General features: G+C 39.4%; 1 protein-coding gene across 2 annotated transcripts; it reads right to left on the bottom strand.

Annotated features, from left to right (window-relative positions):
- Positions 1–980: 980 nt before the first annotated feature.
- Positions 981–25,545, bottom strand: LOC121319384 (solute carrier organic anion transporter family member 4A1-like). Of its 2 annotated transcripts, none has more exons than XM_041256775.1 (12): positions 25,417–25,545; positions 11,643–12,555; positions 10,498–10,588; positions 9,908–10,026; positions 9,003–9,108; positions 8,502–8,656; positions 7,919–8,114; positions 7,528–7,696; positions 6,349–6,524; positions 6,070–6,134; positions 5,728–5,876; positions 981–4,575 (listed from the first exon to the last, which is right to left on the bottom strand). In XM_041256775.1, the coding sequence occupies exons 2-12, from the start codon at positions 12,463–12,465 to the stop codon at positions 4,411–4,413; spliced, it is 2,214 nt and encodes a 737-aa protein (XP_041112709.1). In that variant the 5' UTR covers positions 12,466–12,555; positions 25,417–25,545; the 3' UTR covers positions 981–4,410. The 2 variants fall into 2 exon arrangements, with proteins under 2 accessions (XP_041112709.1, XP_041112710.1); XM_041256776.1 differs by lacking the exon at positions 25,417–25,545 and adding an exon at positions 13,184–13,330.
- Between the last annotated feature and the right edge of the window lie 1,462 nt (positions 25,546–27,007).

Here is a 27,007-nt window from a genome sequence, read left to right as displayed (position 1 = left end):
GCAGATGCAGAGACCTGCAGTGAAAGACCATTTTAGCAAGTGGATACCCAACGGTCAAAATCACAGTGATCACCAGAGATGCAGAAGGGTATTGTTCTGGCTGTAATTTACACAATGACTATGAAGAGTGTGAGCCTGCCTGAAACATCCCTTCAAGCCATAGCCATAGTGTATAGAGCTGCTTCGTTTTAAACCCTCTTTGGAGCTGTTGCTTTCTTTCCTCCACTGTGCACTCTGGAAGCAGGGAATGCAGGCTTTAATTCCAAGCTAACACCCAGGGTCTTTAGGCAATGGCATGCAAGACCAACACTGAATAACTCAATGCACTTTCCTGTGCACTGTAGCTACTGCAAGGCTGTGCCTCTCATGCTGGTCTAGGTTTCATGTCAGCCATGTGCTTTTATTAAACTGTGTCTCACACGCAAGACTACACAAAGAATCTGAAATCGTTTATACGAACGTCTGCCGGTGTGTTCTGTATGCGAATAAGGAATGCAGGTCACACTTTCCAAGGCATGCTCATGAGTGAAGAACATTACACCATACACGTATATATTTAATACAGCCCTTTGTTTTAATGAATAGTTGAGGCATTTCTGTAGATCTCATAGCTGATACAATAGCAAAACAGGAATAGCAAAATAATATTTTCCGACTCTGAAGGCAAGAATCCTTAGTGTAACACTGCACTGAGCAGAGATACCGACACTACCAGGGCCAGCATTGACATCATCATTAGAAGAAACTAGACAAAGCTGTTCAATCAGTTAGTACTGCATCCAGGACAGCAGGAAAAAAGAGAGAGAAGAGATAGTTAGTGAAACAGCATGAGATTTAGAAGGAAACACAGACATCCACAATACACTACATGCAATGTGAATGATGGGTTATTTCATGCTACTGTAATTAGCATGAACTCCAGCAATGAACACATAAGAAAGGGTTTTCTAAAAAAATAAAACTGCCAAGCAAGACTTGTGTTGTACACATCAATGGTTTAGTCACATTTATTAAACACTCACATAAGAAATCATATAGTAAAGCATTTTACATTTAGTACAAAACATTAATATCTTACAATTAATATAAAATAAAAATTTGAATGTGCAATACTGTTGTCTGAATGCAAGCTTCTTCTTCTGTGGCTCAAGTTAAGTTGGCAGTGATTTACCCACAGCTCTGTTCAACACACATCAGTGCTCTCCTCATTATGACTCTCCACTGAACATTTCTGATCTGGTGTGGATCAAACATGAATTTCCCTCTCAAACTCCCTAGTTATAACTATGCCAATGAGATGCCGCTTCATTATTGGCACATTCTTATTTCTGTCTTTCAGTTAAAATAACAGTTTCATTTATTGGTTAAAATAAGCAGTTTTCTTTTCTATGCATAGGTTAATTACCACAATATATTATTTCATTTATTTTAAACGCAACATATTGTTTTAAATACAATTTATTTTTCTTCTGTTTTTGATCCGGTTTCTTTGAAAGAATTTAAATGGGTATTACCATGATATTGATATGATATGTAATGATATGTTATTCTAAATCTGTGAATCTGAGGTTTAGAGAAAAGTGCTACCTGACCCACTATGTAACGGAAACTGTTCCTACTTTACGATCACATTGGAACCTATGATAGTGATGCTCAGTTACTACCCCAGTTCATCTCAGTGCTACTGTCATCATGGTAACTGATTTCATTCAGTTACCATAGGAATGGAATGCTTTTTTCTGTATGATCGGAATTGTATTGTTTCGATATGCAAATGTGACAGTGATAGCATCCGTTTCATTATATTTCCATTGAGGAAGAGACTTTTGAGGTCTTTAAAGATAGTGTTTCTATAGAACTGTTAGTCTAAACCCCCCCCCCCCCCCCCCAAAACAAAAAACAAAACAAAAACAAACCAGTACCAATTCTTCAAACCAATTTGCATGAACTTTTCTCTTTTATTCACAACACTGTTCTCTGTGCTGTACATACTGGGCAACACGCAGTTCATTTATAATGCATCTACACCTGTCAACACAGCCAGAGAACAGTGTTATAAAGTCAGACGGTGTTGTTCTGTGCATATTGGAGTAACTGGAGTCTTTATTCCTGGAAACCTCTTTGTACTGCATCTATACTTATTACCTTTTCACACATGACAGGACATCTAGAGCAAGCCCATTCGAAAACAAAGCAGCTTCCTAACACTAGTCTTCATTGTGTTACATTGCCACAGAGTGTATTAAAGCAGGTGAACTGCAGGAATTTCAATCCCCAAACTGGCAAACCAGTCCACGTTGCATAATCCATACACATACACATATACACACACACACACACACACACACACACACACACACACACACACACACACACACACACACACACACACACACACACACAGTGCCCTCCGAATGTATTGGGACAGCGAGGTCTAACCTGTTACTTCTGCTTTACAGTCAAGCAATTTGTATTTGTGATCATGAGATTAATATGACAAATAAGTACAATAATATATGTTTTATTTTTGGGTAATTCCATGCATACATTTAATCATATTAGAACAAAAACATACTTTGTGTTCAACCCACTTGTTTCAAGTATTGGGACACTTTCACATTAAGTAACTTGCAGGGTGTAAAAGTCAGTATTTGATTGCATATCCCTTTGAGGCATTAACTGCATGAAGTCTGCGACCCACTGAGCACACCAAACTCTTTGTGTAATCATTTGAGATGCTTTGGTTTTGGTTTCATATCTGGAGATTGACTTGGCCAGTCTAAGATATTCCACTTTTTTCTCCTGATGAACTCCTTGGTTGCGTTTGCCGTATGTTTTGGGTCATTGTCATGCTGCATGGTGAAGCACCGCCCAATATGTATGGAAGCATTTTCTTCTACATAAGCAGACAAAATGTTTCTGTAAACTTCAGAATTCATTCGGCTGCTGCCATCATTAGTTACATCATCAATAAAGATGAGTGAGCCAGTTCCAGAGACGACCATGCATGCCCAGGCCAGGACATTACCTCCACCATGCTTCACAGATGAGGTGGTGTTCTTTTGAGCATTTACAGTTCCTTTCTTTCTCCACACTTTAACCTTTCCATTGCTTTGGTAAAGGTTTATCTTGGTCTCATCTGTCCATAAAACTTTGTTCCAAAAGTTGGCTCCTCTCCTGGCTCATCTTTGTACTTCCGAGCAAATTCTAATCTGGCTTTTCTGTTCTTGGTGCTGATGAGAGGTTTACATCTTGCAGTGTAGCCTTTGTACTTCTGCTGTCTCAGTCTTCTGTGAACTGTGGATCCCGATACCTTCACCCCTGCACTCTGGAGGTTGCTGGTGATTTCACTGACAGTTGTTTTAGGGTTTTCCTTGACAGCTCTGATATTTTTTCTGTCATCAACTGCAGATGTTGTTCTTGGCTGACCCGGTCTTGGCTGATTGGTAATTATACCTGTGCTTTCTTTCTTCTTCAGTATATTCCAAATTGTTGATTTTGGTATGCCCAATTTCTGTGCTATGGTTCTGATGGAGTTTTTCTTTTCTTTCAGCTTCACAATTGCCTGCTTTTCTTTAACAGAAAGTTCTTTGGTTTTGACTACGAACTCAAAACACTGATGTCAAAGAGAGACAGGTTGATAGGATGTTCACAGCAATTTTATGAGTGCCTAATTACTAAACAACAAACACCGGACCAACAAGAGACACCTGTCAGCCAATTGACCCAATACTTTTGCTCCTTCAAAATAAAGAGGTTCAACACTATCAATTTGTTTGACCCAAGAGGGTAGAACTGAATTGACTTTATTAAAAATAAAACACTTAGGAGTTGTACTTATCAGTTATGTTTTTTTTTTCAGGAGAAATGATTATTATTAGAGTTCACAGTGAAAATCCCAGTTTAGACTTTACTGTCCGAAAACTTTTGGAGGGCACTATATATATGTGTGTGTGTGTGTGTGTGTGTTTTAAAATAAACCGTACCTGTAAAACGATTTCTTACACAGTAAATATAAACTACAATTCAACTTTCTTAGTGCATGTGGTATAAACAGCATTGGTATTAGCAGAATAACAGCATGAAACTAAACCTGGGGCACAAATAAATATATTATATGCATATTTAAAGCAAGTAAATTCCAAAATAGCTCCATGTCTAATTAACAGGAAAACTGTATGTATTAAACAGTATATACGTTAAAAACGAGAACGTTTTAAAGCCCCTTTAATACTGTGCTGTATTTACACAGTGTAGAACACGTTTGAAAGACTTTCATATAGTGTGGTTGAAAACCTCTCCTGGATAAATTGTTAAGTTGTATCACCAGTTATGTACTTGTGGAATGATGGCCCGCCACCAACTCATGTCATGCAGGGTGAGGAGTGGAGGTGAATGAGAGGAGGGGGTTCACAGCTTGGTATTTACAGTGCACAGGATCTCCGGAGGACTGTCCTTTACCGGGGGGTCACTCTCCCCTGCTTCCCCACTGTCAGTGTTTCCAGAGCTGCTCGGGGGAGACTCGGGGGGCTTGTAAAGCATGACGGCCATAAAGAAGAAGATCGATCCCAAAACCTGCAGAGAGAGGAAAGACGCTACATTGAATCCAGTCTCTCAGTACAGCCCCATGTGTTAGCGAAGAAATGCATGTTCATAAACTGTGGCTGCCCTCAGCCCTTGTGCCTGTGTGGGGTTTTTAGCAGGATTCTGGGTTGGGTGCTCCCTTGTTTCAAAAAAAATATTGCAACCCCTGAAGGTAAAGTCATAATACCATTGTTCAGACCCAGTAACACTATCGCTGGGCTTATCATTTAAACACATCAGAACGTGTGACTCATGTAGAGTGGAGCCAGCTTCCAGTCTAACTGCTGCCCAGTCCCGAAAGCTGACTCTGCGCTCCAGTAAAACCAACAACGTGGAGTAATGGCTCTCTCAAAGAAAAACAGAACTACTGAAGAAAGACTGGAATGTGTTCAAACAATTCAATCCAAACACCATAAAAAAAACAGTCTTCCATGATCATCTACTACAGTTCTATCTGTCAAAAAATTGGTGAGTCACAGGCAATAGAAACCACACCCTCCACACAACTCTACAGTATTATAGCAGACTTTACTTTTCAATTAAAAAAACAAGACTGCTCTGAATACGAGCCCAGCACCTTTAGAGGAGTCCTGTGCAGCATAGATAAGCACTTAATAAAAAAATAAATAAATACTGTGCCTCAATTTTCTAGAGCAGACCCTAGACACTCTTAGAACTAAACGAAAGTACCTCAAAAAGCTTGGCATGGGGAACAAATCTAGGTGCGCACAGCCGCTGTCAGATGAAGACATGCATTTGCTGCACTTTCCATTTCTTATTCGTGTTTGACAGTGTGTAACATTTCTCACACTCCTTGGATAAAGCTACCCAAGAAGCATATTTTTTAGACTGGAACCTATATATTACCAAAAATAACAGCCGGCTCATTGTGTATGCCATAATGTTCAGCTGTATCGTGTTTCTTTCAGGGTTAAAATGCATGCTTTTCTGTGTATCCAAATGCGAACTTAGTGCTTAGTGCTTTACACTTATGTGTATAACCATCTCTAGGTTCTGGGGACAGCTTTGATCTCAAGAGTCCACTGTCCCCAGAAACTCTCGATGGTATTACTCCCTGGTAATACACACTGAAGCAGCCAGTATTCATAATGAACTGAGACAGGGATGTATTGGTGCCCTCACCTTGTATATGACCCCGGCTGACAGGGTGTACACGGCCATGGCAGAGTTCTGGTAGAGATAGCAGGAACCTTGTTCTCCACATTGGTCTTGCCACAACATGCAAGATTTATCAATGAGTGAACCAAAGGCAATCGGACCTGGGATTGCACCTGTTAAAAATATTACATACAAAATTACATTCATAAAGTAATGACAAAATTACAAAAATGACTGTGGCAATGGTAAACTTTCGAAAGGGTGGATTTTTAAGCCTGTAAAAGCAGAATGCCATGCCAGTCTTACTGACTGCAGTTTAATACAGACTCACACAGAAGACAGGACGCACAATAAAGCAGACAGTACCTAGTGCTCGGACAATGATCCACTGAATTCCCAGGGCGAACGATTTCTGTTTATCTGCAACGCACCTGTACAGAAGATCAGACCAGTTATTCAGTGTTAATAGGTGATCGGCATCACACTTTATTAGCTGTACTGTCTGAAGGCTGTATCTTGCATGGCTGGCCACGCAGCTCCACAGTATTGGCAGGCTGTGAGCTGCACTCATGTGCATTGATTGGTATGCTAAGGCCCGAACAGGAGTAACTGGGAAAGGGGATCTGGAAAGGAAGCCGGTCGTACCTCAAGGTGGCCGTGAGAGCTGGGATGCTGCTCAGTAAAGTGAAGAGCATGACGATGAAGAAGAAGACCAAGAAGAAGGGCATGTGCTGACAAGAGGAGCTGCACTTCCCTGAGACGGCCCCTCCTGGCACAGAAGAGGAGAGGTTCCTGAACACACAGCTGCAGTCAAGATACACCTGGTGCAAGGCAAGAGCAAGGTGCTATCACATCCATCTGGTATTACACATGACTCCCATTGCATAGCAGTGTGATCCATTCCTATGAGTTTAATGAGACACACCTGAGCTTGTTACCTATACACTGGGGTTAATCAAGCTGGTAGCACAACCTGGAATGGGTGAAACTGCTATGCAATGGAAGTCTTAATTCCATCCATATTATAGCAAACTCGGACACAGGTTTACTCCAAATCAACACAAGCTTGTTTGATTAAGAAAGGAAACAATGCATACAAAATGCCTGTTATCTGAGGGGCGAAAAGATATGCCTTAATGCCACTCAATTACATTGAGTATTGTGAAAAGAACTGGCAATACAGGTTCTGGTTAGAAATCAATTTACTTTGCTAGATACTTCTCAGTGTTGCCAAAGCTTTTATTAAAAACGACACACCATTTTGCTGGTCAAGGTTTAATACAGGTTTCATTGAATTCAATGCATTTGGCTCCAGATTTGCTTCCTGCATTACATTGCACAACCTTTTTCCCTCCAGCAAAAAAACGTTAAACAGGTTTCTCTGCTACAGTGCCGACAAAAACATGTTTATTTTACATCTTTACTTTCCACTTTTAACTACGTATATGTAGGAGTTATTTTCTTTTATTCTTGTTTATCTCTGGCATTTCACAATCCCCTTTAAACGAGATGCATATTTCAAGAGCTTGGTTCAAATTTAAGAAAACAAATGCAATTGAACAGCGTTGACGATACTTGGGGTCGTATTCACAAAGCATTTGCACATCTCTAAATGCATAAGTGCACCATGCTAAAGCTTTATGAATGCAGTCCTGCATACCACAGAATACTTTAAAAAAAGTTTTCTGCTGTGTGGTAATGTATAGTAAATGACATACTTTTGCACAAGCGCTTTGTTTAATTAACTTGCATAACCCATTGAAAGCTGCAGTTGCAGATCTGCCCTGGTAAGCTGTGTAGTGAAGCCTTGAATGGAAGAGTTACCTTTTTGCCAGCTTGGGTGAGCGTGTGGTTGACGGTGCTGCACCCTGCATGGCAGGGGGAGTAGTACATGTAGCCATCGTCTCCACACACGGGGTTATAGTACTCTCTGACGCAGTTACACTCAGAGTTACAGAAAGCTGTGAGGTTCAGGGGTCCGTCAGTGGCAGGGCTGCACAAGAAAGAAGAGCAAACTCAACAATTACCAAATCACTTCTTCAAGCTGCCAGAAAGAGAAGCGCACACTCGCTGGGACGGGTGCCTTGTACATTTTATAACATTGGAAAGTGATGAGAATTCAGAATTACTGAAACAAATTACTACCTCCAGTTAGCAAATCTATTAAAATATCTGTACAAATAAACAGAAACAGGAGAAAGAAGATTCTCCTTACCCCCCTAAGTATGGGTCTGTGACTCCAGCCATGGGCACGTTGGGACAGTGGATGAGGAATATGAATATGGCCAGCAGACTAATCACCGTACACAGCAGGCAGAACTTTATGATTCCTCCACAGCGAAGATTCAGCTTCTTTATAATGTATCCACCCATGAACGTGCCCCCTCCCCCTGCTGGCACCACCATGTAACCTGAGGATGAAAGCAGCACAAACACAATGAAGCAGATGAACAAGAGAGGCAACAGCTGGTTTTCTTAGGTGTGGAAAAGTATTGAATCTCCTAATCTCAGGTATCACTATCAGAACACGATGCATTAGAAGAAAGATAAGAAAGAGTAAAACATGTATACAATATAAAACAGGGTACATAATTGAGGTCCTTGAGCCCTGACGTTCTTCGTTCAGCCTGTACCCTAAATTACCAAACTCAACCAATTTAACACCCACCCAGGCCTCTATAAAATCTGGCAGGCTCCAGACTCCTAGGACTGGATTTGACCAACCCTGATATCCAATTTCCAAGTTCTGTTGAAGAATTAGCAGTAAACCCTGGAAAGGAGTGCCAGGGAGCCCTTACCAAACATGGTGGCAGCTTCAGAAGCGCTGAGATTAAACTGGGACTCCAGGAACTTGGGTCCGAACGTCGACATCCCAGCAACGAGATTGGCTTCAGTGGCCCCAGCCAAACACAGGAAGATGAACGTGGGGTTTTTCAGCAGGAGTAATATTGACCTGTACAAAAACAGCACCCGGGAAGAAAATGGAGTGACGTTACCGACAATCTCATTGCTCAGGGAATTCTGCTTTCTAGCTACAGTCACAGTTTCTTATGGAACACAAACTGGGAGTCTCGCCTTCATGTTTAACATCCCACAGGAGCAGGTAAAAAAGCTACGGTTAATTGATTATAAAGTTCCTGGCAGAACTGTGCCACCTAAAGAGGTTTTCAGACATGATTATAGAGAAGACATTGTCACATGCTTCCCTGCCAGCATGTACATTGTGCAGTGTTGGTGGTCAGACACGTTCACAGCATTGCCTTGGTGGTGCTCATGTTCATCATGCAAACATTCAGTACCTTGGCATATCCTTGACTGATTTTCCAAACTGGGGGTCTGTTTCTTGACTGTCGCCTTTAATTCGGTAAGCTTCTGAAACTCGCATAGCCACATAACGCTGAGAGCCTAGAGGCAAATTACAACAAGCTACATTGACTGACTGTTTTTAAATAAATAACAGCAACATTAAATAGAAAACTAATAATATTAAGTCAAAAAAGTCAGAGATTAGGATATCAAAAACCTCAACATTTCCCAAAATACAACTGTCCAAAAACAATAGTTTCCTGTAGCAGATGGAAATACTGTAAGACTCCTATTGCATAGCACTTTCAGCCATTCCAGGTTTTACTACCAGCTTGATTAGCCACAGTGTAGAAGTAACAAGCTCAGGTGTGTCTTATTAAACTCCTAGTAAAACCAGGAATGGATCTAACTGATATTTCCATCTGTGTAGTACCCTGCAGGACATGTACAAATAGTATATTACAGGCAGGCAGAATGTTTTCTAATGGTATATATATATATATATATATATATATATATATATATATATATATATATATATATATATATATATATATATAGTCGTGCCCTTTTCAAAAGTATTGGGACAGTGAAGTCTTTGAACTGGGATTTTCATATATATATATATATATATATATATATATATATATATATATATATATATATATTTATGGCTGAAATTACTTCATATACTTTTTCATTTAATCAGATCGCATTGTATGCACTGTGCCATGCACTGGTTGCATGCTATATTTAAATAGCATTTGTAGCATATTTAAAAAAGCAATCATGTGCCATCTACGTATAACGACAGTATTAGGACCTTTGAACATACCCGGGACATACATGAGGTTTCCAAATTACTCAACAGTGGTAAAGTGAAGTCTCTTTATTGTACCTGGCAGCTGTCGTGGATACCCGAGGATGGGGATGGCAACAAGGAAGGCAGCCGCTCCCCCCCCAAGGAACCCAATCCACCAGGCCCCCACCCAGATGGGGTCCTCCGGGGTCAGCGTTCTGCAGGGGACGGGGGACACAGAATAGCATCAGTCAGGGAGTATGTGGCAGAGGGTTTAAGCAGCCTCCAGACTCTTTAATTCCAACTTTAGGATTAAACATGTTTAAACTATAACATGTTGGTAATAGTTATAACCAGGATCCTGGTGACAAAGCTTAAAGCTGGCTGCAGTAAAATGCATTTCATGAACACAGTTTTATGAAAGAGATTAAACAATTTTCTAAATACAGTAAATAATTAAAGAAAGGGGAATGCATAGGCAAATTACAACATGACTCAGAGGCAACTATTTGCTGTTATGAGTCACACTGTATTATAAGTGTCTAGAGCTTAACAAGGCCAAAGAACAACAGAAGGTTGCTATCATTTAAATTGTCACTAGAGTTTCTGCATTTTAAAAACTGAGATTGTTGAACATACTACCAAATAAGAACTTTAAAAAAAGCAATGAAAAGGATTACAATGCTTACGTTTCATGGAATTCTGTAAATATGTTGAGGAAAACACCTCCAAGCAAGTAGCCAGCAGCTGGCCCAATAATAGCAGCTGTGTAGAAAATACCTGCCAAAGGAGAAGCACCATAGTGTTGTAAGCGTGAGCCGTAAAACAAATAAACATCATCTGCAAACATTTGGAAACACACACTTACAGCTACTGTAATGTGTATCAGAATTGATAAATACTATACCCTTGAGGTAACAAGTCTCAAGTGTTTCCCAGTCAACTGAAATGGCTCAGAGTGCTATGCAAGGGAAGCCAGATTGGTTAACCTACCCAAGAACCCTGCCTGTTTAACTGATGGTGAGTGGCACCAATTTTTGACATCTGCTTTGCTTTACTTTGTTGAATTTTACTCTATGATTCTATTTACTTGTAGTTACAATCTGGAGCAGGGTAATTTCATCAGCTGGGCTCCAGGAGTTTTATTCTCAGAGATACAGAGTTGCTGTGGGTTTACCAGGGGCACAGCTCTTTGAGTATCTCATACTTTTGCTATGCTGTGGCTGCATGATCCAGTGCAGTACAATACAGGTTAACTGACTTTTCTTTGACTGGATCACTCTCACTCTTTTTTTGTTCATGAATCTATAGGGAAATAAAATACTGACAGAGCCAAGCGTACTAGAGCCTACCTGATATAGATCGGCCAAAAACGCTTTCTAGTATCATGCAGTCATCTTAACTCTAACACTTCCATCCCTGGCCTAATTTTCAGAGCTTGGCAGCATTTGTTGCATCAGTGTAAATCTATCTAAACAACAAAGCTTAATGGTGCAAAAAACGAAACATTTGCTTTCAGCTAAATATATATATATATATATATATATATATATATATATATATATATATATATATATATATATATATATATATATATAGGGCAGCTGGCTCGTTGAGCTAATATATATATATATATATATATATATATATATATATATATATATATATATATATATATATATATATATATAAGTTTTGAAAACACTCAAAACATTGCTTACTGCTAACAGCAATGTAAAGTGTTATGACATTAAATCAGCCCTTCAGTTTGGAAGGTGCTTTTGTAAACGAGTGAGGCAGAAGACAACTGAGTTCTAGTGCATGCTGTACTTACCAATATAAACAGGGGCATAACTGGATTTGACGTTCTCGTCCAGGTAGGTCACCCCCAGTGTGTAGAGAGGGGTGGCCCCGATGCCATGCAGAAACTGACCCAGCATGAACACAAACATGTAGTTAGAGAGGCTGGTTGTGCTTTCTTTACAGGGGTCTGTCTGATTGGCTGAGCACAGCCCTGTCTGCTCCGACATGGTCGCTTTGTAGCTCTCAGTAGTAAAATGAGGCATGGCAAACACTAGGGACCCAATCGCGATCACCATCACCCCCCAGCCCAGCCACTTGGGCTTGTGGCCTGTTCCGCCAAAGTAGCTGACGAAGGAGAGGCAGATGCAGCAGGCAATGTCGTAGGAGCTGGCGACCAGTCCAGTCTGGTAGCTCCGCAGGTCGAACCTGCGCTCGATGGAGGTGATGACGGTGTTGATGAAGCCGTTGATGATCATGCCTTGCAGGAAAGAGGCGATACAGAGGAAAAAGAGCACCCACTTTGGGGTGTTGAACACCTGGATACAGCGGGGCTTCAGGGCACCCCATCCACAGAGTTCCTCCGTCTCTGTAGGCACGAATTTGATTCCATGATGGTCGTCTGCTCCATGCTGGCTCTCCAGCTTGCCGTTGTGGAAGACTTTAGTCTGAGAAGTGTCAATGGTGGGGCTTGGCAAGTCCAAATCCAGAGCTCCATTGACCGTCGAGACATCCGGTGGCTCCTCCGGGCTGGGTGTCTCCAAAGACAACCCGGCCTCGTTCACCTGACTGTCATTGAAGTCGAGCAGCTCCTGTTTGGAGCTGAAAGAGGCGTCTGTGGGTAGGAGGTGTGGCATTGCTCTGATCCGGTTATTAGGAGAATGTCGATGGCACTTGAGTCTGGTTTAAAAAACAGAAACCTCCGGTTTCACACTGACTTTTTCATTCTATAGGAAACAAACAAAATCACAACTGGTTAGCACTACAACAAACCCCTTGCATCAGGAAAACAGAAGCCAGCTACTCATATAATGTGATTGAATATGACAGGAGTTAGGAACACCAGCTAAATGTGTGTCTTCATGTCGAAACAGGAAGTGGATTGCAGTCTTCAGATTTATACTGGTTTAGCAGTTCTCTCACACCCCTTGTAGACCAGATGGTTCAGCCCACATAAATGCTTTTCAACTCAGTTGTCTAAGACAGAAGCTTATTATTGTAAACAGCAACTTAAAAAAAATTACTTTACGTCATTGTTTCACAGGGAAAGATGCTTTCAGCATGCATTGTTTTTAAGCACACATAAGAAGGCAGCACATGCAGACCTCGAACCAGTGACAGTGCTAGAGTTCAGTGCCAGGCTGCAATACAGATTTCATCAAAATCAAAGAAACAAAGATAACTGGTTAAGGTTACAGTACTTGAGGACCAGGTTTGAAAACCCTTGTCCTAGGCACCTGCTAACTTCAAACAGAGCTCCAAACCACCACATAGCTGTTCCTCGAGCATATCCATTCACCTAGACAATCAATATTCAAACCTGAGTAACTGGTGTTTTCAAAAATCATTTCTTACCAGTTCAATACCCTACAGCACCTTGTGTTCCCTAGGATTTATTTCCCCTTTTTTTAATGAAACAATTGTAATGTAATTTCTGGCTCCTGATGTTTATTATAAAGATTTACAAAAATGCTGGTTGAACATGAGATGCTCCAGAGATCACTTGAATAAATCTTGTAGCCGCTCCCTTGGAAAACCTGTTCAAAATGCAGATTATTATTTCAGCAGGACACTACTCCAGTTGCTGAGAAATCATGTGACGTGCTGTAATATCTAAAACATTTTCACTTAGCAGTGAGCCAGCAGCAATAACTTCTGGCCAACTTCATCACTCTCCTAGGGTGTTGGCTGCTGTAATACTGCCTTTTCCAGTGTCACAAATGCATTTTCAGACTACGTAGGATACTGCAGCTCTTAGGAAGGAACACAAGAGAATTAGCTACTTGACTTATTGGGTCTTTTTTTTGAATGCATGTTTTTAGAGAAAATACTACTCAAAGAAAGAAGTACTACACTTCTGTACGTTCTTTATAGGTACAAAACAATTTAAAATATAGAAAGCCTGCAGGCGCTAGTTAGCTTTTGTTCAAAATGCAAATAAATGAAATAAAAACAAAACTGACACCCAACAGCCCTTCAATATTCACTTTTTCTGAAACTACAGTATGCATGGTCATTTTCGGAAACTACAGTATGCACGGTTATTTTCGGAAACTACAGTATTTTTGTTTGTCGTAAGTTTTCGGAAAAGTAATTCCAATATCAAAAGTCACATAGTTTTCGGAAAATGTATTGGAATATTCTGAAAACTAACAAAATGTATATCATGCAAACACACTTTTCAGAAAACTCATTCCGATAGCTCACTGCACATGTGCAAACTTTGACCTTCATTCCTGCACGTGGTTTTTGAAAACAGAGAAAATAATAATAATCTGTAGGTCAGTCTGCATGCAGCCATTTGTCTAGTAATAGCCCATACTGAAACAGCAAATGTTTTCCAGCTTAAAAATGACGTGATAATTTAAAATAATGTCTGCAAAAGAAACTGGTAATACAGAACAGGATGAGCTGTTGGAGGCTGATTGCACATTGTGGGGAATCTGAATAGAGGCATAGGATATTAATCTTTGAATTTAAGACTTCGATAAAGTAATATATTGGATTGGTCTCTGTTCTATCACAGAAATGCCGGGTCTTCAAATCGTATTTAGGCTACTACTATGGATACATAAATATCCTGCTTTTTCCAAAAACTCCAATCCATGTTTACAGTTGAATTCTAAATAGATTTTCTATCGTTAATCAAGACAGAAAAGTGACGTTTTAAGAAAACGCTTTGTCAAGTAAACGTGAGTGTTTACCTTGAAGCCAACAAAACCTCCTGCAGACAGTCTCTCTCCTGTGAACAGAGTGAGAGCTGTACTCTACAAAACACAGACCATGTGCAGCAGAAAACAGAAGCACTGTACTGCTGACACAAACACACATTTGATTAGTTACCGCACTGTTAAAGCTCAAGAAATACAGTAAGATTATTCTCTAATCACTGTACACCACAAGGAAATGAATAAAGACTTCTATGTAAAAGATACACAGAAATATATACTTCTGACCAGACGTATAAGGTCAGGTCACAACATTTATTTGTAGTAATTTGATATCCTCCACTACATGGTACATCCCCCTTTTTTATATAAATGCTGTATCCCCATTACTGCAAGAATGCATTTTAAAAGGAACATACCTGTTTTAGCTTTACATCTTTACCCCAGAAGGCTGAACTAGAAGGTATTCAAAGCAAGCTGAATAACAGTCTCTGCAGCACTGCCCCTGTTCAATAGAGATTCTCTACAGTCTTCCTCGCCCACTGCAGCCTGAGACAGAGCCCTGTGAACCTACAGGCTGGCTTTTCTGCTTTCTGCTTCCATCGGCAGGTAACAAAGCACTTTAGCTAATTCTTTTCATTAAGGACATGCCAGTACAGCCTGCCAGCTGAACCAAGAAACCAATTAAAGGCAGCGTAAGGGCACCTGTACTCTGGTCTGATGCCGCCTCACCCACATACAATTTCTAATCTTTTCAGCTCATGACAGTTACTTCAGGAAGCACTTCAGAACAACTTTACAGAACAACATACTTTATTCCAGTAAGGATTCGTTCTGCTAGATATAAAACAAATAAAAAACAAATCTCAACTCACCCACCAAACAGATAAGTTGGGTTTTTCATTTCCACTTCTCAGTGTACCACCTACCAACTACTACCTTGTTTTATTTGGCATTTTGTTTGAACTGAGTGTTCACCTTTTTGTTTGGAGGTAAAGAGATTAGCCCTCCTCATTAGGTAGGGAAATCCTGTTTCTGTTTTGTTATTTGGAAATGGGAGTTTTCCCATATTTTTGTTAAATTTATTTTCACACTGAGGGTGTGTTTTAAAATCAGCAATTTCAAAAGAGTCCTGGTGTCCTTCATTTGCCTCCTTCACTATAGTTAATCACAGCACTGAGGGAGGGATTGCCCTCAGTACACCATGAGGGGAAATTTGTTACAATACTTACACTCTGTGCCCCCATAACGAAAAAATCACCTAACTTCACACCCTGAAACAAAACAATCCTGTATCTGGATCCGCTCATTCACATACTTGACATCTTTAGAACCCTACCGCATCCTGGTTAGCTGCTGTGATGCTCCTACTGTTCCAGTAAATACCATGTATTAGCAGGCAGCTAGATGGAGCAAAGCTTAGTGCAGTTATTTGACTCTGAGCTTGAGCAATTCCTAGAGCAAAGACCTTGTGGGTTGGTGGAGGGCTGTGGGGGGGCAGAAATGTGAAGAAGGGTTAGGTTCTGCTCTGTCACACCTCTGCACTGGTTATCAGCTTACTCTGAGGTAATTGAAGACTGGAACATTGAAACTGTAGCAAAGTCCCAGGCAAAGATTAACAGCAACAGAAACAGATTATTTTCTTGCAAGTAGGTTTTTGCCGAGGTGAGCAGATCTTCTAATTAATAAATGCAGTATTTGTAATTTGCATTTTATGCAAATATCTCACCTGCCTGCATGCAAAATGTGCAAATTATTTAGAATAACTATTTCCTCTATATCTGACAACACAATAACCCCTCACCAACAGAAAATGTTAGCAAGGTTCTGTCCTAGTCTTTTATTTTCTACTGAAACATCTAATTTATAGTATTTTGTTAACAACCTGAAATGCCTTTCACATGAATAATAAAAGCACCACGTCTATGATCTTAGCATAACACGGGCTTTCCAAAACTGCCTGGGGTGCGGTGCCTGTTTGTATTAATAATAATAATAATAATAATAATTAAAAAAAAAAAAAACACCAAACAGACACCAGGGATTACACTTTCATTTGTTATTTATTTATTGGCAGTACGATACTGAAGTTCATGCCTTTGTAAAAACTGCAGATTTATGTCTGGCATTGGAAAGAACATCCCAAATATGCTGAGAGAGTTATTCATTGTTATAGCTTTAAGATGAGTTCATTTCACAGGAATCTACACTGTGTTCAGATGGTAGTGGTGATGCTGGAGCCCATACATTTATTCTAGATTATCTTATCTTAATTGCACAACCATTACCTTAATAAACCTTATTTTCTCAGCTTAATTTCACTATATCGTTCATGTAATGTTAATAGTGGGTAATAAATCTCAACAACATAAAGACCTCAACATTTCTTAGAACAACAAACATCATGAATGTAATGATACAGCAAAGACCTCTGCTACAATGGCTAATGGTTCACACAGCAGGTTCTATACAATTAATCCATGCAATGTCACTGCTTTCTTCCTGGCATTCAGTTCAGTCACAAATTCTTCAGGCAACCACAACTGATGAAATCACCAACACGACCTGAAAGCTCTTTTGTAACGTCCCAGACAGGCTGTACACTTCCAGTAAGTCCCCATTCCTTACTTCTAAAGCACATATTCAAGAGACTCACACTCACTACATCTTTTTGCACCCTGTCCCTAACCCCTTTCTGATACAACTGTGCACTTACTCTACCTATATTGCTCAGAAAAGATTTAACATTAAGTACATTGTAACGTTTGCATTATAGCATTGTAATTATGTGCAAATACATAACATTTAGAACACTTCATGGAAAGCGTTGCTGACGAATGCAAGGTTCTGGACAGCTGAATTCAAGGCGTAATGGCAGGATGGAACAAGGTCATGGACTAGAGTGAGGACCACTGCTGGCAAGTCCTCCTGGTCTTTGCTCCTTCTATCGCACCAACTGAACCTCCTTCTAGATCCTAATCAGTTAACAACATCTATAAAACCAGGAGGACTCTGGACTGTATGCACCCTTGCCGAAGATTACAGAGAATCAGAGTTTGCAACAAACAAAGTGCACAGCCAAGACCCGCCCATGAGCAAATACGGAAATTCAGGTTACTGTATTCAAAAGGTGAGGCTTACTGAACAGAGGCTGATCTAAACACTGCTACTCTTTAACTCTGTACGTGTCACAATGCCTAATACAGTCTTCTGTATGGTTAGCTGTGGTTTACAGTGATGTACCCATTTGTACTAAAGTAACCTACTGCTCAATGTTATGGCATGTGTACTATGCAAAATACTTCAAGCATGCAGGTACAGTACTGTGTGATACATTGACAGTGAATCATGCCTGATTACCTGAAAATCCAGAACGTCAGCTCTCTCATTGAACCTGATTTACCACTTGTTAGGGTATGTCTCAAACAATGGATTTTTGATATGAGACAGCTTAGTCTAATTAACAGATATTTTGAATGTTCTTTAGTTTGTTGCTAAAGGTCCAGCCTCTCAGAGATTCTGATTTGACTCTCATTGCATAGCATTTTGATCCATTCCTGGTTTTACTGTGAGTTTACTAGAACACACCTGAGCTTGTTATCTGTACACTGTGGCTGATCAAGCTGGTAATAAAACCTGAAATGAGTGAAGTGCTATGCAATAGGAGTCCTATTGCCCCCATTGAAATCCCAATTCAAATACAATCAAACACAAGCACACACTGTACGTATCTGTGACCATGGTGCTTCAGTATTATGATCTAGAAAAAAAAAAAAACTCTATTCCCCCATTAAGAAATGGGTTCTACAGTAAAAATGCTTGGTAAATCCCCCTTCACAAACCATGACCTCACCGACAACCCAAAACACATCTGGTTTAATTCAATCAGAATTTGGACTAGCATTGTGTTTATTTAATCCTTTAAACCCATTACAGCTCTGTAATCTTTCGGGATCAGAAAAGACTTCCATTACAGCTGGCTATTCTTTGTTACAGTTTTGTTCTAACTCAGTAATGATTCAATCGCTGAACTTCTCAAAGAGCCAGTGTACTGTATCCAAGAGCCTTCTCAATAAGCCAGTGTACTGTACCCCCCCCACCACCCCCCACTGTTGAACAACAACCCCCAGTTACATATACTCTGAAAACACTTGAAATGCTTCAAATAAAGCACTTGACTCATTGCTACAGTCCACTAGTGATAACCTTTATGTTGCTTATAAACCGTGCACTGTAACTGAGCCAATAAGTGTCTGGTAACACAGTTCAATCTTACTTTAGCAATACAGCACTAGTCATTCAAAACACTGAATAACTCACTGACAGCCAAGGCTGTAACTTCATAGCAAAAGTGACACATGAAGAACCATTCAATCTGAATCTTAAACAGTTTGAAAAACAGTCCATTATTTTCTAATAACAACTTACCTCCTGGAGAAAAAAACAAAAACAAACCAGGCAAGTTTCACAATCCAGTTCAGAAGCACAAAGAGAAACGCAATTCTGCAATTTGATGGTCGTGGTGTACCTTTCCCTAGATCCCCATAAAATACGCTTGATGGAATTTGAACCTAAACTTGACATGTCAGCATGAAGCATATTTTAAAGATCATCCCCTTCCCTGCTTTCCCTCACTTGCATTCATTTGCATCCGCACATAGCAACTATAGACGGTTATCTCTATTTAAATGCATCTGAATATGTACAGTGCAGAGCAGTCCATTTCAATTTTTAAAACAGGTTTCACAAAATAAACAGCATGATATATTGGGAGTCAACAAACATCAAACACCAATTTAGGTACGTATTGAATCAGTGTATTTTAGGAGCTTCAAGCACATGTCCCCAAATGTCTCCCCTCATTTGCAGGTAACTGATTTGGGCCAAGTGCTGTATAATTTTAGAACAGGAATTTTGGTTCAGGTGAAGGGCTCCATTATATTACATTAATATTAAGTTATGTTGACAATGCCCCCTCATTGAAGTAAATACTTACTATGAAACCCAAAATGATGATCAAGTCAATTTGAACAAATTTTCTTAGGTGCTACAGTAGTTATAATGTTATTCCTTGCAACAACTTTTATTGAAACTTCCCTAAAACTAATTCTAAAATTATTGATTCAAAACAAGCTGCACATTCTGGAAGCACATATATTTCCTCTGGGTTATTTAGAAATATATGATAATATGCAGCCTTGCTTTAAAGTTACTGTATGGTATAGGATGAAACAACCTAAAAAACGAGTCCTTTGTGCCTCAAAGCAGCATTCCTAACAACAGATCCCTCAATAGAATAAGAAACAGTGCTGGTTGCTCTTAAGTCTCAATTTGAGAAAGAATTCCAAGGAAAACAAAAGTAGTTCATGGAAAGGTGATAACAGTGTTTCACATTTACACACGCAGATGAATGGGAGGATGTACAAAGGGTGCTGTGTTATCACACATTCCATGAGGTGCAAAGCTAGTTACAATAGTGTCAACAAACAACAGACCAGAGACTGTGTTACAGAATTGTGGTTACCCATGTTAACTGTGCCGCAGTCCTTTTTGAAAAGGGTGGTTTAAAAGAAATTGTTTTTTTTTTCCTACTGAAGACATGGTAACTCGAGTACAGTAACTGCACTGTGAAAACTAATTGTGTAATCCCAGTACAATTTCAAAATACATCCACACTTACCTTTTGTAACTGAATACACCTCTAAACAAACGCTGTACTTTGCTACAGTGGTATACTTTACATATCCATGTTTAAAGCCCTTTAACAAAATTATATCATCTTGAACTGGCACTTATTATATAACTTGGAGGCTGTGTGGTCCAGTGGTTAAAGAAACAGGCTTGTAACCAGCAGGTCCCCCCAGTTCACTTGCTGTGTGACCCTGAGCAAGTCATTTAACCTTGTAAAGCGCTTTGGGATGGTGGTCCACTATGAAAGGAACTATATAAAAATAAAGATTATTATTATTATTATTATAACTTGTGACTTAATAACTTGACTGCAATCCATTTTATCTGAAAAAGTAATGCTGTGGTTACAATATTGCACTTCCATGAACACAGTACCAGACTGGCAGGATTCATTAGCATGCTGGCTCTTTCTACAGCAACCCCCTGCAGCTTGTGAATAAAAGAGCAGCAGTGGATGTGGAGACTGTACATTTGACCCTCTTACCCAGGCTTTCAGTTGCCTTTGTCATAAATTACACTGCATTGCTAAGAATAATGTATGGAATACACAGCACACTGCACTTGAGAGGAGAGGACTAATAATAATAATAATAATAATAATAATAATAATAATAGGCATAATGGGCTTCTATTCAATGGATTTAATTAACAGCCCTGTTTTTATGCTACCCTACTGCCCTGAACTCCGAATATTTGAATTTACAGGATGCACGACATAATACCATAAAAAATAAAATAATAATAAAAAAAAACCTATCAAAGCAAAAAGTCCCATAGCTCGCTCTTAACCAAAACCACACAAAAAAATGAAGGCTCATAGCCTTCAAAACCATTGGCATACCATCTTGGTAACTAGGTAACTAGGTCAACCAATCAGGATTGTGGGGGTCTGAACCACTAAGCTCCTCCCATCTACAAGAAACATTCTCATCAGCATCAGTGATCTAGTAAATATTCTGTTTGTTAGCATTGCGTAACTTTCTGTAACAGTGCTTTTAATGACTGGTCACTTTTCATCATTAAAATAATGGCAAATTAAGTTTCACTCTGCTGCACAGTGATAATACATGTGCACCAGTGTGAAAGCACGGTGAAGCACAGTGATAATACATGTGCACCAGCGTGAAAGCACGGTGAAGCACAGTGATAATATATGTGTACCAGCGTGAAAGCATGGTAAAGCACAGTGATAATACATGTGCACCAGCGTGAAAGCACAGTGAAGCACAGTGATAATACATGTGCACCAGCGTGAAAGCACGGTAAAGCACAGTGATAATACATGTGCACCAGCGTGAAAGCACGGTAAAGCACAGTGATAATACATGTGCACCAGAGTGAAAGCACGGTGAAGCACAGTGATAATACATGTGCACCAGCGTGAAAGCACAAGCACAGTGATAATACATGTACAACAGAGTGAAAGCACGGTGAAGCACAGTGATAATACATGTGCACCAGAGTGAAAGCACGGTGAAGCACAGTGATAATACATGTGCACCAGAGTGAAAGCACGGTGAAGCACAGTGATAATACATGTGCACCAGAGTGAAAGCACGGTGAAGCACAGTGATAATACATGTGCACCAGAGTGAAAGCACGGTGAAGCACAGTGATAATACATGTGCACCAGAGTGAAAGCACGGTGAAGCACAGTGATAATACATGTGCACCAGAGTGAAAGCACGGTGAAGCACAGTGATAATACATGTGCACCAGAGTGAAAGCACGGTGAAGCACAGTGATAATACATGTGCACCAGAGTGAAAGCACCGTGAAGCACAGTGATAATACATGTGCACCAGCGTGAAAGCACGGTGAAGCACAGTGATAATACATGTGCACCAGAGTGAAAGCACGATGAAGCACAGTGATAATACATGTGCACCAGCGTGAAAGCACGGTGAAGCATAGTGATAATACATGTACAACAGAGTGAAAGCACGGTGATGCACAGTGATAATACATGTGCACCAGAGTGAAAGCACGGTGAAGCACAGTGATAATACATGTACAGCAGAGTGAAAGCATGGTAAAGCACAGTGATAATACATGTGCACCAGAGTGAAAGCATGGTAAAGCACAGGCGAGCATGGTGAATCACTGAAAGCTAGTTTAGCATGGGCATAAAAAACCACATAGTTAGTCTTGACAGGACACAGTAAACACTCTGCAAAATGAAGCTTTTTAAATTAAATACAGTATCTCAATGAGAAATGAAGAATGATAATAGCCATAGAGCTAGCTGAGACTTGTCAAAAAACAATGATTTATGAAACGGGACCGTGTGGAGCAATTGTAATTTTAGAGGTGAAGTAAAGACCAGGAAGGCTCTAGCCTTTCATGGATCCTAAATTGGCCTTGGTACTATTAATAAGTGTAGTGTATAGTTTAGTAAGAGTTCATGTTCTAATTGTAACTGAGAAAGCCTTATTGGGTCATGGTTATGTGCCAATAATGTGTGTAATTCACAGAGAGTGATAATTACAACAACGTAATCCTTCATCCTGGAACTGACACATTTAAACCAAAGCCAAATGACCAACAACAGGAAGTTTGATCTACAGTACTCAGACATACACCTGAAATCAAAAACAGGTAGACTGTTTTACTTCTTGAACCATGCTCATTAAATCTATAATCTACATTTATCTGAGGCTCCTGCTGGGCTATCCATCTGTGTGAACACTGTAAATGAATGCAGAGCAGCCACCACAAGACTGCAGACCTGTCTGCAATTTAAACTTGCACTGGACACAACATCGGTCCACGCCATTTATATTGAAGATTTAAAGGTTAAATATTGACCACTATTACTTCCCATACCAAAAAATCCAAAGAATACTGTTAAAAACAGCAAAACATGCAAGATCATACAATACCAGTTTAAAGCAAGACCATGCTAGCATCATACAAGGATAATGAGGGATAGATATTGCCCTAAACTTTCCTGCAATCCTTTCGAAAGCTTCTTGACCTCTTACTAGTGTTATTTATGACCTTCACCGACGAGGTGGTTTTGCAACTGAAGCCAAATGGAAAAAGGAAGCATCTTTCCTGAAAATGCAAAGCTACACTGCTAATAAGATCAGACTTTACAACATTACGGCACTCTAGTGATATACTCCTCTTGCAAACTGAAAAAGCCTCACCCTCTGTGTTCAGGGTTGCATTTCTGGTTATGAGTGCGAGCCTGCTGTTTTTAAATGTGTAAACAACATTTGGATGTCGTTTGTTTCATTTAAAGATTACGATCAGTTAGCATTATTTATCGCCTTGACAAGAAAATACCAGTGGTTGTATGGTCTGGTCATTATTAGTTACATACGTAACTTTTCATGAACTGCGACTTATGTGTTGTAATAGGCAAGAAGTTAAGCATTTTCTGAACTTGGCAAGATTGATATTTCAAGGTTGCAGTGGTTTACTGTTCATAATACGCCACTTCTGGATATTCTATATCATTTATTTACTAAAGAGACCTGGAACAGAAATAGTGCAGGGACAAAATCTTAATAAAGGATCCCTGTTCAACGATATCAAGACTACCCAAGACTCAATGTTGACCACTTGTGGGAACTCCTCCCCAGTACTTGTTACTGCTGCAGCAGCTGTTCTTGGTTCTAATGGTGTTTATAAATAATAATAATAATAATAATAATAATAATAATAATAATAATAATAATAATAATAATAATAATATCTACTTTCTTTTAAAGTAAACCGCATAGTTTTAAAGTATTTCAATCTCAATCCAGGGATGTCTCATTTCTGTTGCCAAATGTTGTGTCCTCCACAGGCTAGAAAAAAAGGTAAGCCTTTCAACTAAATAACGAAGTGAATTTATTGGTCCGACAGTAGAATACCGATAGTAACTATAGCAGTACAGACCCACAGTGGATCTGCTATAGTTAACAGCCAACTACACAACGGCAGTAAGACACGGCCACCAGAAACTGAGCGGCAAGTGGTCTTTACAACAGAGCAACAAAAAAACAAAACAAAACAATAAACGATATTCCGGACATTCAGGAAAGTCTTCCGGTCTCACAGTGTAGAATACCGAGTTATTATTTTTTTTTCCCTGGGGATGCCCTATCATTATGGACGCAGGTCACACATGGCCAATTCCAATTAGATCATACATGCAATCGCAGTAAATTGTATATCAGCAGTCTCAACAGTGCTTTCCCAGGAAGTCAAAATATTGCTACAGTTTGGCGAGAAGGATAAAGAGTGCATCCTCTTTCTGCTAGGAATGCCAATGCACCGTTTGTGAAGCAACGACAACCAGCGGCTGCAGGTGCATGACCGACAGTAACCCCAGGAAATCAAGACGAGGAGAAAAGGACACGTGCTAAGATAGGCGGTATTGTATTTTAAGTTTAAAATAAAAAGGCGCACAATTGTAAAAAAAAAAAAAATAATAATAATAATAACCACAACATATTAGACATATAAGAGAAAACAAAGACAGAAGCACCGTTTAAACGTAAGTACGCACGTATCTAAAACAAAGCAAATGCAATTGACTGTATTTCAGACGTACAGGTCAGGTTTATTTTATGGCCTTGCTATAAAATATGAGATAACGGTTCGGTCTTCTTCAGTATTGGTAGAACACTGACTCCAAGTAGAATTAACAAAAATGGTGTCAGAGATATGCAGGCACAGTGTATTTAATTTTGTATTTGTTATGGTAAGCACCCGCTCCTTAATCTGTAATCTGCTCAAACGACTGGATCCAATTCATATCAATAACAGAACAGTACTCATAACAACGGACAACGAAAATCATATTATACAACGGGGTAAGTGAGCATCATCTATTAGCAATCACTTTAAAACAACGAGCGCGCACCCAGAATATGCACATCATTAAACATCGTGTAAAAATATATTTAAAGGTGTAAAAAAATGGAGCTACAGAATATCATGAATTTGGGGTGATTACATTGTATTGCATATACAGTAGCTGTGATAAAACAAGCTGATCAATGTGTCTTTGTTGCTGTTATAGTATATGTAACCGGGTAGTAACGCTCAGGTCTGTGTTTGTCTTTTCATAATAATAATAATAATAATAATAATAATAATAATAATAATAAAATTCGAAATTAATGATTATCGTAAATAGAAAATCTCCCTTTTATTATATACAGCTGGACACTTTATGTTCACAAAACCAAACGCATACATAATACAAAAGAAGGAATGTGTCTTACTTACATTACAATGCATGCGACTGTACTTTATAAATATAATGTATCTTCCTGTTTTACATTAATTCCATCCAAATACCGGCTTATAATGACAGGCACACACCCGCTTCCTCATGCAATGCGAGACATCAATTCAGAGCAATCTCATTGGACCCCCTATGGTGCCATACGTTTAAACCAATCGCCGCACGACAAGGGGCGAGTCCACGGACATGACTCAAGACAGGTTTACTGGAAGGCAAGGCACAGCGCAGTGAGACTGCTTACTAATGGTACTGTCTGTATATTCTGCATATGAATGGTTACCAGTTTGTAAAATGAATAGTTGTAAGCAGTAACTGCAACATGTGGTAATAAATAAATAAATAAATAAATAAATAAATAAATACTGTAGCTCATAGTATCACGGTCGCAGTTTGTAAACTTGGTTTTGCTCATTCGTTGTGAAATGAAAGCTAATTGTTTTCTTAATCTGTTTGCTATATATAACAGTTAATAATAATAATAATAATAATAATAATAATAATAATAATAATAATAATAATAATAATAATAATAATAATGTATGCACGTGCGACACTGCCATAGCAACATCCCTTCCCGTTGATCCCGGCGTGCTTGTGACAGATGGAGATTGGAGTACAAAGTATGGAAACATCTGGCATTGTCGCTGTGACGGTTATATTAAATTTAGCCAAGAATGATTGCAAGAAAAAAAAATAAAATAAAAAAAAAATAAAATAAAATAAAAAAAATTGTGTGATTCGTGGTGGACGTAAGGCAAAGCAACAACAAAAAGTTGTTGTTTGGATTACGGGTACAATAAAATACTCCGGTATTCCTTTGTGTTACATTTTTTTTTGTATTGTTATTTTTAATAATGATTTTATTAAAACATTTCAAAGCTAACACGCATACCGTATTCCATTCTGTAACAATGTAAGAAATGTCTCCAGCACGACATTTTCTTGAGATTAAATATGTTATTATTATTATTTTTTTTTGTGGGATATGCTTTCGTTTTTAAATGGAAAGCACACAAGGGGTGGGGTCAAAATGCTTAGTATGGACAGAGTTGCATGTTGGAGGAACACTAAAGAATGTGGTTCTCTTCTGACAACCTGTTCTCCATCCCTCTGCCTTCACTGCAGGATCAGCATGGGTGAGAGTGAGGTGGAGCGAGTCCGGTGACCGCTTGCAAGACCTCAGCAGGGACTGTCAAGTGAATCTTCACCCAGGCTTTTTGGCACATTCCAGAACTTCAGAACTACCAGTGTGTCGATTCAATTGTGCATTCTACCAATAGCCTTTGCTAAAGAATGCCCAGTCATAACTGGATAAATGGTTCTTAGATATATTGAAAAATGTAACCTATAATGAATTGCCATCTCAGCCCATTGAATTGAGTGGAAAGACATGGTGCGGGACGTGAACCGTAATCCACAAGGTTCAGAGATGAACGCCTGACCAGTCAGCTAAACAGCAAGCTCTGCAGTGGAGAGGTAAGTATGGGTTTCACGCTGATGTCAGTATTATTAACTCATCAGCCGCTAAGAGGAGGTTCATTTCACACAGAAGACATTCAGTCAGGCAGACAG

Source organism: Polyodon spathula, chromosome 8 (genome assembly GCF_017654505.1).
Source record: "Polyodon spathula isolate WHYD16114869_AA chromosome 8, ASM1765450v1, whole genome shotgun sequence".
Taxonomy (NCBI): Eukaryota; Metazoa; Chordata; class Actinopteri; order Acipenseriformes; family Polyodontidae; genus Polyodon; species Polyodon spathula.
The sequence above is the reverse complement of the archived record's forward strand: the minus strand, read 5'-3'. Positions and strand labels throughout refer to the sequence as shown.